Below are 15,067 nucleotides of genomic sequence, written 5' to 3'. Positions count from 1 at the left end.
AACTATTTGTTTTCATATTTAAAATACATTTCTTGTAGGCATCATGTAATTGAGTCTTGATTTTTTTTATCCAGTCTGATAAGCTCTCCCTTTTAACTGGGATTTTTAGACATTAATATGATTATTGCTTTTGTTAGGTTTGAGTCTATCATCTCATTATTTGCTTTCTATTTATTTTGCTGTTTCCATTTGTTATTTCCATTTGTTCTTTGTTTTTTCATCTTTTCTGCCTTCTTTTGAATTTTTACAAGTCTGGCTAGTGAGAACAGATACTATTACTGGCCCTTTATAAGCACCAGGCACTATTCCCTTTAACCCTTTCAGATGGTCCTTTTCCTGACCTCAGGCAGTTTCTGTGCATGCATGACCTGATCGGCACTCTGATGAGTATTCCAGGGAGACCGACAGATCTCTGGGATTCGCCTGCTATGCAGTTCTACCTTCTCTGCTCTTCTGTTCTATGAACTCTAGCTGCTTTGGTTTCCCCACTCTAACCTCTGTCTCCTCAACTCAGAAACCTTCAAGTTCTGCTTCAGTTCCCCTCCCTATGCCACAGCCTGGACACCCTCTGAGGCAGTAAGCTTGGGCAATTGTAGGACTCACCTTGTTTGTTTCCTATGTCTCAGGGATTACTGTCCTTCACCTGATGTCCAGTGTCTTGAAAACTGCAGCTTCATGTACTTTGTCTTTTTTTTTTAATGTTGTTTCAGGAAAGAAAGTAAATACGGTCCATGTTACTCCCCATCTTGGTTGGAAGTGCAAGTCCTCACTACCCAATTTTTAAAAATTACTCTAAAACACCAATAATCGAGACTTCAGTATTGGTGAAGGACAGATATATAAATCAATGGGACATAATAGAGAGTCCAGAAATAGAGCCAAAGAAATAGACAAACTGATTTTTGTCAAAGGTGCAAAGACAATTCAATAAAGGTAAAGTTTTCAACAATGGTGTTGAAACCATTGGACATTCATATGCATTAAAAATAAACCTCAACCTAAATATCACAACTTGTACAAATATTAACCCAAAATGGATCATGAATCTAAATATAAAACATATAACTACAGAACTTTTAGAAGGAAACATAGGAGAAAATCTTCTTGACTAAGGATTAGGCAAAAGACTTCTTAGATATGACACCTAAATCATGATTAATAAAAGAAAAAAAATGATGTTTTTTTAAAAAAATTTAAAAATACAAAAAATACTGTTAAGAGAATTAAAAGCTACAGAGAGAGAGAAAAAAATCTTAATCACATATCTGACAAAGAACTTGTATTCCAAAAATATAATGAAATCCCCAAACTCAACAGTAAGAAAACAAATGATTTAATTTTTAAATGGTCAAAACACTTGGACAGGCACTTCACCAAAGATGAGGGTGACTGCTAGAGGCTGAATGTTTGTGTGCCCCCAAAATTCTCATGTTGAAATTCTAATGCCCAATGTGATGATATTAGGAATCTTTCTGGGACCTTTGACAGGTGATTAAGCGATGAGGGCTGAGCCCTTATGAATGAGATTAGTGCCTTTATAATCCCCTTCTACCATGTGAAGACACAGTAAGAAGCCAGCAATCTGCAAGCAGGAAGAGGGCTTGCACCCAAACTCAACCATGTTGGCACCTTGATCTTGGCCTTCCAGCCTCCAGAACTATGAGAAATAAATTTTGGTTGTTTACAAGCCACACAGTTTGTAGTATTTTGTTATAGCAGCCTAAAGAGACTGAGAGCACATGAAAAGATGGTCAACATTAATAGCCATTAGAGACATACAACTTAAAACGATGATCAGATACTATTGCACACCTAATAGAATGATGAAAATAAAATATACTAGCAATAGTAAGTACTTTCAAGTATGTGGAGCAACCAGGAACTCTAAGACATTGCTGGTAGGAATGCAAAATGGTATAGCCACTCTGCAAAACAGTTTGGCAGTTTCCTATAAAATAAAACATACACTTACCATATGATCCAGCAATCCCAGTCCTAGGTATTTACTCAAGGAATGGAAACATATTTCCACACAAAATACTGTACACAATGTTTACCTGTTTTACTTATAATCACACACACACAAAAAATGGAAAACAATCTAAATACCATTTGACAAGTAAATGGTTGAAAACAAAATGTGGCACATTCTATACAATGGAATACTACTCACGATAAAAAGAAATGAACTTTGATATACACAACTTGGATCACTCTTAAAGGCATTATGATGAGTGAAAGAAACCAGACCCAAAAGGTTACATACTGCATGATTTATTTAAGTGATATTCTCAAAAGGAGAAAACTAGAAATGTCAGAGAACAGACCAATGGCTGGCAGGTGTTAGGGTATATAACTACAAAGGGATAGCATGAGGGAGTTTTGGAGGTGATGGAACTGTATCTTGATTGTGCTGGAAGTTACAGAAATCTGTACATGTGTTAAAATTCATAGAGCTATACATCTAAGAAAATTTTGATTTTACTGTTAATTCTAGAAGTTAAATAAATTTTTTAAAAAATTTACAGTAAACCTAACACTAAATGATGACACAACTAATTGGCCAAACAGATATTATGAGAAGAGTAGGCAGAGTGAATAGCTAAAACTAGTCTGTGATGCTGGAAGGTGCCTGTTATATTCAAGGAATAGTGAGGAGGTCAATGTGGCTAAAGAGGAATGAGCAGAGGAGGAGAGTAGAGTAGAGAAGTTAAGAGATGTAATGGGGGACCAGATCATAAAAGGTGCTTATACCATTATAAGAACTTTGGCTTTGAGCGAAATGGGGAGCCGCTGAAGGGTTTTGAGCGACAGAGTAATATGAACTGATTTAATGTTTTTAAAGGACTACTGATTTCTGTGTTGAAAACAGATTGGTGGCATGAGGAACAGGAGAAAAGGGAAGACATCTTAGGAATGATGGTGGCTCAGTCCAGAGAAGTTGTGACACATGTGGTGAGAAACAGCTGGAGTCCAGATATATTTTGAAGGTGAAGCCAAGAAAATTTTCTGATGGATTAGTTTGAGAGAAATAAAGGAATCATGGATGACTCCAAGTTTTGTGGTCTGAACAACCAAAAGAAAGAAACTGGCATCAATTGAAAATAGGACAGCTTTAAGTGGAATAGATTGTGGGGAAAGAACTGTAGTTCAATTTTGAATATACAGAATTTGACATTAGACAGCCAAGTAGAAATTCATTTTTGGCTAGAAAGACTATGATGAATCCAGTGGCCTGGCCATACTGACTGCACTGTGTGGTCCCCTGGGTAGAGAGGAATCATGGAGAATTCAGGAGCACAGTGAGGATGTGTGCTACAGGAAGCTCACTCGGACTGAGAGGTGTGGTCACTTGTGAACTATGTGTCCAGTTTTGCACCCTGGTGTTGATTCAGGGGTGAAGTTCATTTGACTTATTCCTCAATACTTACTCTGTCTCAGGATATAAGATTTTAAATGGTGAAGAATGAATCTCTGAGGACAAATTCTTAAATGAACATGTCTTTTCTTGAAGTACTCACTTGAGATTATTCTTTCCTTATTGTCTATATTTGCTGTAATTGCTAGAATGAAGCTGGGTTGTCCAGTGGATGCAATAATGCAGTACCATAATGCAGTGTCCTGAGAACAGAAGGTGGATGGCTACATATTCTATTAATAAGCAAAGGATTTAAAAAACACGTCTTGGGATTTTCCCTATTCCCCTGTCGTAATAAGGCAATTTTTTTTGAGGGGGAGGTATTGATATGAGGCCATCACCTTCTATTGCAATTTAGTATTCTTCAAAGTGTATGAAATTCATTAATATCTCAAAGGGTATTGTTGATCGTTGTTACCTTAGTCCTACTATATAATGTCAGAAATAACAAAATTTAAATGATTTAACAGAATTTCATTTAATAATTATGTTTAAAGTTCACCTCTTCCAAAAAACAGCATTTTAATTACATTCAAATTGTGTTCATCTTAAATATCAACAAACTCATCATTTACATACAGGGATATATATTAGAAAACAGATGGAAATTAAAACAAGTTCTATTTTTTAGAAGTTCTTATTTCCAAATTAGGACACTGTGAACTGCTAAATATGTACCTAAACAAAATGTATCCATTATCAGAAAACCACAACTTGCTCTAATAGGAAAAGAACTGTAATATGCATATAGTGGAACATAATTCACATAGGCTCAATTTACAGGTATGTTTCAAAGTATAAAACAAACAAGAATCCAGTACCTACAAATATAGGCAAAAGTCACAGCCGACATTTTAAACTAATGCACCAACATATAATGCTTTCCCAGAGAAAGTAGAAGAGTTCCCAAGATTTTATGTTGACCCATGATTTTTCAGTTCTTTGTTCTCAAATACAGAAGCAGAGGACTTAGAGTTTTCTTTTTGTCTTTAAATCAGATTCAAGTTGGTTTTTTGTTACATGGCAATGACCCAACTGTATCATGAGAAGTGCTATCAAACCTATTCTACTTAGAACTCAGTAACCAAGACATCTCTTTGATTTCTCCCTGAACCTCCATTTCCCTTCAGAAAGCGTCTAAGGAAACTTCATAGACAGCTGTGGTAAAGAGAGCAAACCAAATAATTCTGAGATGGCAAAGAAATATATGAGAGTTGGCACTAAAAAGGGTTTACAAAAAGTTACTCTCCATTTATTAAACCACAAATGCAAAAAAGGGAAATCTTACCTGGAAACATAAGTAGAATAAAAACTACTAGAAAACAAATAGAAGGCATTTAGAATTGTGGTGTTTGGAGGCTTCAGTTTGGAAGACATAGAGAAACCAAGCTACCACTAACTGTTAAGAGCATTTCTTTTCAACTTGTATAACTTGCTTACATTTTTAACTTGTCTAAATCACGTTTCTCTAGCCAAAACAAAGAGATCATAATCACTGTTTTTATATCAGAGATGTGTGACGATTGTAATGTAGGAGAAAGGAAGGTTTGGGATACATCAGGTTAAAAGAGGTAGCACCAGGAATAAAACTAAGCACTTAATCTGATCTGATCAAAGTCAGGGAGGAATTCTGCCTTTCTTCAGTTTTTACTGCATTTCATAGTTGCGAAAAAAGAACATCCTTTTTTTTTGTTTTTCTTTAATGTGCCTCAGGTTAAAAATGGCACAATGAATAGTAAATCAGCACACACTATTTTTAAAGGGACATTTTTAGATTTTGGTCATTTGCTTTTCTTTGCTTGTTTTTTAATGATAAATCTTTAGAGTTGACTCTTCTAAAATGTTGCTCAGATGGACAGATATAGTCAGACCTTTCTTAAAAGTAAACAATTTACTCTGCATTAAAAAAATCACCAGTAAGAGATCTAAGTCAGTGTTTCAAACAAATGAAATGTTTAACTTCAAATTAAGTATGTTTAAGTGCTATTGTGTTAAATAATGAAACTACTCTATTTCATTCAATTATAAACATATTAACAAACATATAATCATTCCCTATGATCACTATAAAAATTAATTATCCTTTTCTCTCTTACATGAAGATGGTGGTTCTAAAGAAACACTTTCAACCAGAAAAGCCCATTCAGAATAACACACAACCCCATCTCAGTTTTTGGAAGTCAGTGCATTCAGTGGTTATAAGTAGACAGGATGTTCTTCCGAAGCTAAGAAGTCTGGAAGGGTTAAAAAAAAAAAAAAGAAGAAGAAGAGGAAGAAAAAGAAGAAAAAAAGAAAAGACAAATAATCTGAAAGATATCCTTAATGATCACAAATACTGCCAGTACTCAAAATCAAGTATGGTATAACCTGAATGTCAATCAGCTGTGGTTTTTTCTCCCAATGAAAGGCGTTCCCATAACTGGAGCAACTGTTCACCAACCTGAGGTTCTAGTTCCTAGATAAACCAGAAGTCAGAATAAATATAAAAAGAACTAGACTGAATTTTTTATCATCAAAACCTATACTGATAAAAATAAGAAAATCAACTCAAATTCCATGTTTCTACAAGAACATGCTAAAATCCTATGTTATGCATTGCTCTAATTCTTTTCGTTAAGATTCAGAGTTGACTTCCAGATTTCCAAGATTGTAGTTAACCTGCAAATATTGCAACTATCTGTGACAAAATGGTGAGAAATTTCCAGGGAGTTCTTCTGCAATTTTTTCTATCTGGAAATAATGAATTTTGTTTTCATGGAGATTTAGCAAAAGCACTCAGCTTAAACTTCCAAAGGTTTATGGTGATACTTAGCATATTAGATGTTTGGGGTATTTTTCTCAAGAAACTATCTTGGATGACTATAAGGAATGTGATTTATTTCAAAATCATTATTATAGAATAAAAATGAAAATATTTTTATATAATTGAAAAGAACATTTATAGTCCCCTTGTGACATCATGTGCACTTAAAAAAGAACCGTAACACTTTTCATATGGTGATTTGAACTGAGTCACAAGTGTTCAAATAAAGTATTAGATGTGACCTTAGGTAAGACTAGATAGATTCTTTGAATCTATTTTCTCCTATAAAATATTTGGCTAATAACTCATTTTAGGCCTAAGAATTGAACTACCTCATATAAAGAAGCTAGCACAGTAGTCAATATATCAATATATGTTAATTCCCATCACCTTAACTAGTTTAAAATACATATCAGCAGCATCATGAAGGCAAAGCAAAGCATAATAGAAATAAAACAAGCCACAAAAATATAAAAAGGTTATTATTTATGTTATATCATTAGTTAAAGCCATAAAGAACTTAGATACTGTTGTTATCCTTAGACTTTAGTGAAATTACTTCAGAATTACACTAGGTTTTGATCATATCTTTAGTTAAACAGGAACCTCCATTAATTGACTTATGAAAGATTTTATATATGCAATGACAGAGAGAAGTCAAATTTACAAAATGTTAAAAAAAACAATGAGCTCTGTCAGGCACATTTGAAAGTAGGCTTTTAACTAGCTCTTTTACAAATCTGAACCATTATCTCCCCATGTGCACATAGAATATACAATTTGTATTCTTGCATTTGCTCCTCAAACAAATCACTGAATAACAGCCAAACAAAACAAAAAGAAGAGTGGAACAAAAATATTAAATGCCATTGTATACCTGCCCATCTCTGCTTATCTGGACTTTCTTGTTGTCATTCCAAGGATTGAGTAAATGGTGTGCAAACTGAAAGGGAAGACTTTCTTTTCGTATCCACTCCACCTTAAACACTCCTCCTAGTCCAGCTGAACCCCAGTCCTGACTCTTCTCCCTTCCTATCTCAGAAGACATTCTAGAAAATCCCTGTGGGTAAAATGAGGGGAAACGGTGAAGGTGAGGATGACATTAAGACTCTGAATTCAATTTATCTCAGAAACTCTGAGTTGTTTTTTTTTTTTTATTTTAAGGTAAAAATGTAATATAAAAATAATAGATATATAACAAAAATCCAGAAAGCCACTCATTGTTTTTTTATAAAAAGATGAATTAGCAAATTTTAGAGGAAAGACCAATTCCAGCCTTCTAATATAATTTCAAATACAAACAGATATTTTCTAAATAATATAGTTCTAAAGCCACATTTATTCCATTACAAATGGATACAATCTAACATCTAGGTTTTTAGTTCCAAAAATGATAATAGTGTCAAATAATAAATTCATTATTTTATAAATTCAGATATACATTAAGTAAAGATGAGTTAAGAAACACACTCAGTTTCCTGACAGTCAAAACTAACCTCTTTGGCCTATTTAAAATAAACATTTTATTAGGAAGTCAGGCTTCTCATTACTTTTAATCCACCTGAGAAATAGTAAATCTAAAGTTGTCTCAGAAGGAAAAATTGTTTATCTGGAAAAGCTCTGGTAAAACAAGGCAAAAGCAAAGGGATCCCTATACATCATTCCTTTGAAGAGGTGCAATATATTCCTCATCCTCCGTCAAGCACAATACATTCTTGCATTCCAATACAATAAAAAGCCAGCTTCTTTTTAACCTCTATGATTTAAATGATCTAATCTGCAGACAGAACAATGCCCTTTTACTGCTTCAGGATGGCTCACCTGGAAATGTCCAGATCCTTGAACAGAAAATACCAAGTAAACCATGCTGCTTTCCCAAAAGGCTCGGTTTAGCTTCCGCTCATTACTAGGGGTTGTAGACCAGATACCCTTCTGTTGAGAAATTTCAAGGTTTCTCAGATTGCTACTCTTCATTATGAAGTATCGAATAGGCATGTTTGGTCTTGGTGAAGGAGATTTTGAGCCCTAAAAAAGAAAGTATAAATTCTTGAAAGGATATTTGACCTTTCAAAATCAATAGGCTCCATTAAACACCTTCATAAATATATAAACCAAAATATTTTACCAAATAGTCAACAAATGCAAATAGCTCTACCATGCCTGAAAACCTACACAAGGCTCAATCAAAATGAGGTTAAAGAGCCAAAACCAAGTACTCATTTTCAGAGTATTCAAAATCCCTTATCAAGAAAGGATCCTGGTTTGCCAACTTTGATTTACACTCCAAATGTACTTTCAGAAAATATTTTAATAAACTTGCAAAGTCTGAAAACAAAACAAAAATTGCTCCAGCTTACTGCCTGGATACAGTTTCCAGGTGACAATGCAGGAAGGCAAACACAAACAGAATCCAATGGTCTCACTGAATTGCAGACATAGACCTTAGAGTTTAGAGGCCAAGGTAACTAGATTTTCCATGGCAGTGTACTACATAGAAGGAAGCTTCATGAGAAGAAAACTCCCAGGGAACTGCAGAAAGGCTTCCCACAAATTTTTGGCTAAGTAGTGACCTGCACATAGGTAAGAAAAAATGACCTGAGGCCAGGAAAGATCCAAAGGAAAAGAGTTCTTAGAGCTCACACATGGTTGGGAATATTTCATGTTATTCTAGATAGAAGAGAAAGAACTTGTAATACATAGTGCATTAGCCCACAGAAGGATCATATCTTAGTACTGGAACTAAATTAGTAACAGAATAAAAACTGCCCTGGATCCACCTTAACACTGCTTAAAAGCAAATCCCTATAGTATTACACTGATTACAACTAACTTAACTGTGTATCAGAAAAATGTCTAACACTATTTAAAGAAATACAACAAAAATCTAGCAGCCAAACAAAATTTTAAGGAATGCAAACAACAGGAGAATAAGACACACAACCAGAAAAAAATTAATCAACAGGAACAGAGTGAGAGCTGACAGATGAAGAAATTAGGAGATAAGAATTTAAAGCAGCTATCCTAAATCTATGTGCTGTGTTCAAGAAGGTGGAGGAAACATAAATGTGATGAGTGGATAAATAGAAGGTATTCTTTTAAAGACCCAAAGGAAGTTCTGGAGAGGAAAATATAATATTTGAAGTAAAAATACACTAAAAAGAATGCACATCAGATTAGACACTACAAATAAAAACATCAGTGAATTTAAAGATGTAGCAATAGAAATGATCTCAAATGAAGCAAAGAGACAAAAACTGAAAAAAATGAAGAGAATATCAGTGACCCGTGGAACAATATCAAGTAGTCTTACATTTGTATATCTAGAGTTCCAGAGAAGAAGGGGGAGAGGTGAGATATAAAAAAATATATGAAAAATAATCGTGTTAAATTTCCCAAAATTGATGGAAACTATAAATATACAGATTAAACAGGAAATATAAAGAGAACCAGACCAAGTCATATCAAAATCAAATTGCTGAAAACCAGTGAGAAAAAGAAAATCTTAAAAGCAGCTAGGGAAAAAAAGACAAATTATATATGGAGAAAGAAAGATAAGAATGATAGTAGACATCCCATGAGAAACTATGTAAACTACTAATATGATAGTATTATAATAATGAAAGAAAATCACTGTCAACCTAGAATTATATACACAGTAAAAATATATTTCAAAAATAAAAGTGAAAAAGAATTTTCACACAAAAGCTAAAAGAATTCATTTCCTGCAGATCTGTACTTAAAGAAATGTTAAAAGAAGGTTTTCAGCCAGAAGAATATGATCCAAGACAGAAATTCGTGTCAACACAAAAGAATAAAAAGCACAGGAAACTGTAAATATTGAGTAAATATAAAGGACATTTTCCTGACTTTTGATAAAAAGATAATTGACTATGTAAGTAAAAAACAATACATTGTGGCATTTATAATATATGTTGAAAAAAAATGTATGAAACCAATAACATAACGGATTGAAGGGTAAAATAAAAGTACACTGTTGCAAGGTTCTCAAACTGTAACTGAAAGGGCATAATACTGATTCAAGATACATTAGGGTAAGGTAAAAATGACTTAACTAGTGAATTCTATCAAACATTTAAGGAAGAAATAATACCAAATCTATACATCTCTTCCAAAAAATTGAAGTGGAAGGAACACTTCCCAACTAATCTTTAAGAGTACAGCATTACTCTGATACCAAAACCATCCAAAGATAATACAAGAAAAGATAACTAGAGAATAATATTCCTCATAAACAAAGATCCCTCATTTAACAAAATTTTTGATTGAACAAAATCAAATCTAGCAATATTTTAGAAGGATAATACATTAAGACCAAGAGAGGTATAAACATTAGAAAATCAATGAAATCCATTATATTAACAGACCAAAAAAAAAAAGAATTGTTTTATCATTTCAATAGATGTAAAAAAAAAAAAGCACTGAGTATAATTCAATGCTTATTCCTAACAAACCTTCTTAGCAAACTAGATCCAAAAGAAAACATCCCACTAAATGGTGAAAGATTTAAGGCTTACCATCTAAGGTCAAGACAAAGAGGAGGGCTCTCAACATCTTTATTAAATATTTTATTGGAGGTTCTAGCCATAGATATAAGGCAAGAAAAGAAATAAACGATGTTCACTTTGGAAAGGAAAAAAGTAAAACTACCTTTATTAACAGCATGATTGTCCATGTAGAAAATCGTGAGAAATCTATCTAAAAAGCTAATAGAATTAATAAGTGAAGTAAGGTCATAGGATATAGGATAAATATACAAAAATCAAATGTATTTCTATATGCTACCAAAGAACAACTGAAACTTAAAATTTTAAAAAAACAACAGCATCAAAAACATAAAATATTTAGGAAGAAATGTAACAAAAAACTGTAATATTTGAACTCTGAAATTTACAAAACACTGTTGAGAGAAATTAAAGAATATCTAAATAAATGCAGATATGCTTATGGATTGGAAGACTAAAAATTGTTAATTGTAGATTTTCAAGTTGATCTATAGATTTAATGCAATTCCACTCAAAATACCAAAAAATTTTTCTGTAGAAATTGACAAGCTTCTCCTAAGTTTATACAAAAGCACAAAGATTGTAGAAGAGCCAAAACAATTTTGCAAAAGAAGAACAAAGTTGGAGAAAAATCATTTACTGATTTCAAGACTTACTATGAAGCTATTATATAATCAAGTCAATGTAGCACTGGCAAAGGAGAAGTATGCAGATCAATGAAATAGAATAGAGTCCAATAAGTAGAAAACATATTTATGGTCAACTGATTCTTGACAAAGGTGCCAAGGTAATTCAATGAAAAAAAGATCTTTTCAACACATGGTTCTGGAACAACTGTATAGACAAACACCAAAAAATTATCATTCACCCACCCATACTATAAACAAAAATTAACTTGAAATTAATTAATTCAAGGTATATGAAATAGATCATATACCTATCAATACATGTAAAAGTTCCAACTGTAAAAATCTCTAGAAGAAAGCACAGGAGAAAATCTTGGGTTAGGCAAGGACTTCTTAGGACACCAAAAATATGAACCCTAATACAAAAAACAGATGAAACCAAAATAGGAAAAAATAGATTGAATGGATTTCCATCAATATTTGTTCTTTAAAAGACAACTGAATCACTTTGCTGTACACCTGAAACTAATACAATATTGTAAATCAACTATACTCTAACATATAATAAAAATTAAATTAAAAATATAAAAAATAAAGTAAATAAGCAACAAGGATACATTGTACAGCACAGGGAAATACAGCCATTATTTTGTAACAACTTTAAGTGGAGTATGATCTATAAAAATATTGAATCACTATGTTGTACACCTAAAACTAATATACTATTGTAAATCAAGCATACCTCAATAAAAAAATTTAAAAAATTAAAAATTAAAAAACACTCATAAATAAATAAATAAAGTGATGGGTTACATGAGAAAAAAAAAAAGACGCCATTAAGAAAATGTAAACGTAAGCACAGACTATTAGAAAAAATGTTCAAAACATAAAATTAAGACTTGTATCCAGAATATATTAAGAAACTCTTACAACTAAATAAAAAAAGACAACCAATAAACAATGTAAAGAGGTTAACAAAACTTTGAACAGATATTTCACCAAAGAAGATTCAGAAATGGCAAAAAAGCACATGAAATGATGCTCAACATCCTTAGTCACTGAGGAAATGCAAATTAAAACTACAGTGGAGTATCACTATATACCCACGAGAATGGCAAAAATTAAGAGACTAGTAATGTTAAGTATTGTTAAGAATACTAAACAAATGGAATTCTCATAGATTATTGAAGGGAATAGAAAATAGTACAGCTATTTCGGAAAACAGTTGAGTAGTTTCTTGTAAAGTTACACTTACCGTACAACCCAACAAACCTACTCCTGGGTATGTACCCAAGATTAGAAAACATATCTATACATAAAGATTTGTACCTGAATATCATTCATAATAGTCAAAAAGTAGAAATGATCTGAATGTCCATCAATGGTAAATAGATAAACATACTGTGGTATATCCATACAATGGAATACTACTCAGCAATAAAAAGTAATAAACTAATAATACACTCAATAATACAGATGAATTTCAAAAGTGAAATAGCCAGTCATAAAAAGTTATATACATTACATTTACAGGAAGTTCCAAAAAAAGCAAAACTCCCAGAACAAAGAGCAGTTTAGTGGTTGCCAGAATCTAGGGGTGATGGGTATGTTCTCTGCATGACTATTGTACAGTTACATGATTGTATCCATTTGTCAAAATTCACTCAATTGTACAGTTTAAATTGGTGAATTTTATTGTGTAAATTATGCCTTAATAAAGGCACTTTAAAATTAAAAACAAAAAACAAAAAAATCTTAAAACCTAAGAATACAAATCTGCAAAAACATTTCTTTTCCTCTTATTTAACAAGTGTATTTCAGCAGACATTTTCACCAGAACCATATCATATAGCTAACGAACACTAATCGAATACTCAGGTACTAACAATGCAGGAAAGTAAAAGTAAACATTCTAAACATTTGAAATCATTCGTACTACAAATTGTTTAAAAGATACACAGTTCTCAATTCTTTATCAACATTTCCTATCTTCCTAACCCCATCCAGTCTTGTATTTTTTAATATAACCATTGAATTGGAGAAATCAATTAAGAATTGAAAGAAACTATTGTTTTCAATTCTGAAGGTATGAACCAAAATTAATTTAAGAAAATCTTCTTGTCATTTGTTTTTAACAAAAAAAGGTTCTAAAGATACAGAAAGGAAATCATGAACTGCCTAGCTACATGCCATCAGTGAATGACCTATTAGGTTTAAAACACCCCAAGATGATAATAACCCCAAATACTTGGCAAGCAGGAAAAAACTAAAAAATTTACTCAGTTTGTCAGCTTCTATTTATATCTAGAACAGAGGCCATGATTAGTAACTTAAAAACAGAATAATTTTATAATTTTGTTTAAATATGTAACATCAGATTTGCTACAAATCCTTGATACTCTACCTTTCCTGAGGATGGAGGAGAAGGACTAGCACAAGGACTTGGATAACTATTGCTGTCTGTAGATTTCACAGAAGATTGATCTGACTTGTCATCAGTGCTTCGTTTAGGACGTAAAATTCCTCTATCTTTGTATTTCTGAGGTGGGTGCAGTGCTGGAGATGGAGACTTCATCAGTACTCTTGAGTGAAAATGAGGAAGCAAAGATCAGTTATACATAAGTTCATAATACAAAACAGAGTCCATTTCAAACCAAAGTTCCAATGACACTTTGATTTATGGAATAGTATTTAAAAAGGCAATTTCATTCTTCAATTACATTTAGATGAAAGAGTTGTACTATTACGGTATACTTACAAAAACAACATTTAAAACAATACAAACATACATTTAAAACAACCTACAAAAATCTTTAACTTAATATTAAATACCCAAGTATTATTCCCTTACAAAACTCCTAATCTCTTTTAATGTCAGTCTAGGAGAAGTCCTTAACAATTATAATGTCTTATATTGATATTTAATGTCTTTTAACATTATAAAATTAATTAAATATATCTGTGCTAATGGCCTTTACTAGACTATCACCGACTCCACTTCCGTTCCACTTTCATACAATATCGTACAGCCAAATACAATAGATTTCAAAAGCATACTAAAAATTACAGTATGGTAAAGTGGAAATAAGACTGGACTAGAGTCAGGAGAGAAGATTTTTAGGACAGTACTAAATTTACAACTAACGAGGCAGGTGATCCTGGGCAAGTCTTAATTTATCTGAGTTTTAATTTCCTTACCTGTTAGATAAAGGGATTAAACTAGATAAACACTAAGATTCTTCTGTTTTAAAATTCTATCAATAAATGCAGCAAAAATGGCAGTCAGGAATTTTATAATTTTTTTTAAAGTATACATCTTAGTGGAACAACCAGACATTTAAAAAAAGACATTAAGTACTTCCTAAAGTAGTGCAATATAAAGTTCATAGCACTACCTATAAAACATTCTTGCCAAAACACTGGATCTAATCAAGCCCTGAGAGCTAACCACCAGTTTCCATGAAATATATAGGGAATAGCAATAAAAAGAGACAAATACAGAATGTGGTACATCTAATACCACTGACCTCGTTCCCTAAAAAATGTCAACAGAGGAACTAACTGCTCTAGATCACAAGAGATTCAAGAAACAAGACACCCTAATACAATGCATGAGTCCTCCCTAGATGTTGTTTCAAATAAATATATAGTTTGAGAATTGGGGAAATGATTATTTTATTGGGACTGATAATTGGAT

The 15,067-nt window shown here is 32.5% G+C and overlaps 1 protein-coding gene across 4 annotated transcripts in view; it reads right to left on the bottom strand.

Annotated features, from left to right (window-relative positions):
* Positions 1 to 2,153: 2,153 nt before the first annotated feature.
* Positions 2,154 to 15,067, bottom strand: part of YTHDC2 (YTH N6-methyladenosine RNA binding protein C2) — a 68,860-nt gene continuing 55,946 nt past the window's right edge. For 2 of the 4 annotated variants that reach the window (XM_055086712.1, XM_007122593.4), the window contains exons 24-27: positions 13,775 to 13,952; positions 8,043 to 8,246; positions 7,099 to 7,281; positions 2,155 to 5,873 (exon numbers count right to left, since the gene is read on the bottom strand). In XM_055086712.1, the coding sequence (XP_054942687.1) occupies positions 5,793 to 5,873; positions 7,099 to 7,281; positions 8,043 to 8,246; positions 13,775 to 13,952 (646 nt within the window). In that variant the 3' untranslated portion in view covers positions 2,155 to 5,792. Of the gene's footprint in view, positions 5,874 to 7,098; positions 7,282 to 8,042; positions 8,247 to 13,774; positions 13,953 to 15,067 lie in introns of all 4 variants that reach the window. The other 2 variants (XM_024120803.3, XM_024120798.3) reach the window with 2 other exon arrangements.

Source organism: Physeter macrocephalus, chromosome 8, assembly GCF_002837175.3.
Source record: "Physeter macrocephalus isolate SW-GA chromosome 8, ASM283717v5, whole genome shotgun sequence".
NCBI classification, from domain to species: domain Eukaryota; kingdom Metazoa; phylum Chordata; class Mammalia; order Artiodactyla; family Physeteridae; genus Physeter; species Physeter macrocephalus.
The sequence above is the reverse complement of the archived record's forward strand: the minus strand, read 5'-3'. Positions and strand labels throughout refer to the sequence as shown.